The sequence below is a fragment of the Hipposideros armiger genome, unplaced genomic scaffold (genome assembly GCF_001890085.2).
Source record: "Hipposideros armiger isolate ML-2016 unplaced genomic scaffold, ASM189008v1 scaffold_154, whole genome shotgun sequence".
Lineage (NCBI taxonomy): Eukaryota > Metazoa > Chordata > Mammalia > Chiroptera > Hipposideridae > Hipposideros > Hipposideros armiger.
This window is the reverse complement of record NW_017731504.1, coordinates 2,613,525-2,614,564: the sequence shown is the minus strand read 5'-3', so window position 1 is coordinate 2,614,564 and position 1,040 is coordinate 2,613,525. Positions and strand designations below refer to the sequence as shown.

The window sequence follows — 1,040 nt, the reverse complement described above, 5'->3', positions numbered from 1 at the left end:
TCCCAAGCCAGTTCTTAACCATCGCGCCACTCGGCCGGCCCTGATCAATACTTTTTAAAGTTAGAAATTTTCTTGTAAGAATTGCCTTCTCTAATTCTGGGAAGTTCTCAATCATTTTTTCAGTACATTTTCTCCCTTGTATTCTTTTCATCTCTTCCAGGGTTCTTATGAAATATTGTTAACTTTCTTCCTTCATAGTTCTTACTTTTATTTCATAATTTTATCTGGGGTTTGTGTCTGGAAGACCAGGACTGATAAGGTACCTGCTAAATGGAAGGCGTCCTGAACAAAGAATTCCTAGATTCTTCCCTCTCTTTTGTCAGATAGCCATGTAAATGCCCAGAATAAGTATATGCTACCATAAAAATCAATAGCTCTGCTTATTGGCAAGCCAGCAGGATTCCCACCACCTCCACGAACATTCAAAGGGAGAGAGAAGCCAGTGTATGTCATTGTTACTTCTGTCTCAGCTGTGGTCTCCAAACTACTTTGCTCTTTTTTTCTGTTAATATTGATATCTATTCTTCCACCAGAACAAATGGCTTCAAGTTATTGTACTTTCTTTAAATGCTTCTATTTCATGCCTATGTTTGTAAACCTAGCTTCCCTTAATTTGTCATATTTGTCCTCAGCTCTGTGGGGGAAGGGGAAGAGGACAGGGAAGGGAGATATAGTCACAAGTAAGCAGTTAACCTCACCCTTTCCACTTTTATTGCTTATGTTTAGGACTCTACGAGCTTGGGAATATGAGTGTGCGTGACCTGCAATATATTTTGTAGAATTAAAGTGAGGCTATCCTGAACTCAGGCTTTTGATGGCTAATGGTACAGTCGTCCAATCATCAGTCTGTTTTACAAGGAGTCCAAACTGGCAGTGAGACTGGAACAGAAAGATCAAATGTGATTTGAAAGCATCCCAGTAGAGTGCTCAGTTGGGTGCTCAGGGCAAAATAGATTTAGGGCCAAGTGCTATGAGGTCTGTGTTTTAAAAGTGTCACAAAGGAATTAAATGAAAATGAGTGGTTTCAGAGTTGTGATATT

At 39.6% G+C, this 1,040-nt stretch overlaps 1 protein-coding gene across 1 annotated transcript in view; it reads left to right on the top strand.

The window, feature by feature from the left end:
* DPPA4 (developmental pluripotency associated 4) overlaps positions 1-760 on the top strand; it is a 42,993-nt gene extending 42,233 nt beyond the window's left edge. Inside the window, exon 7 of the mRNA XM_019651170.1 lies at positions 727-760. Coding sequence (XP_019506715.1) covers positions 727-760 — 34 coding nt within the window. The remainder of the gene's footprint in view (positions 1-726) is intronic.
* Positions 761-1,040: the final 280 nt, after the last annotated feature.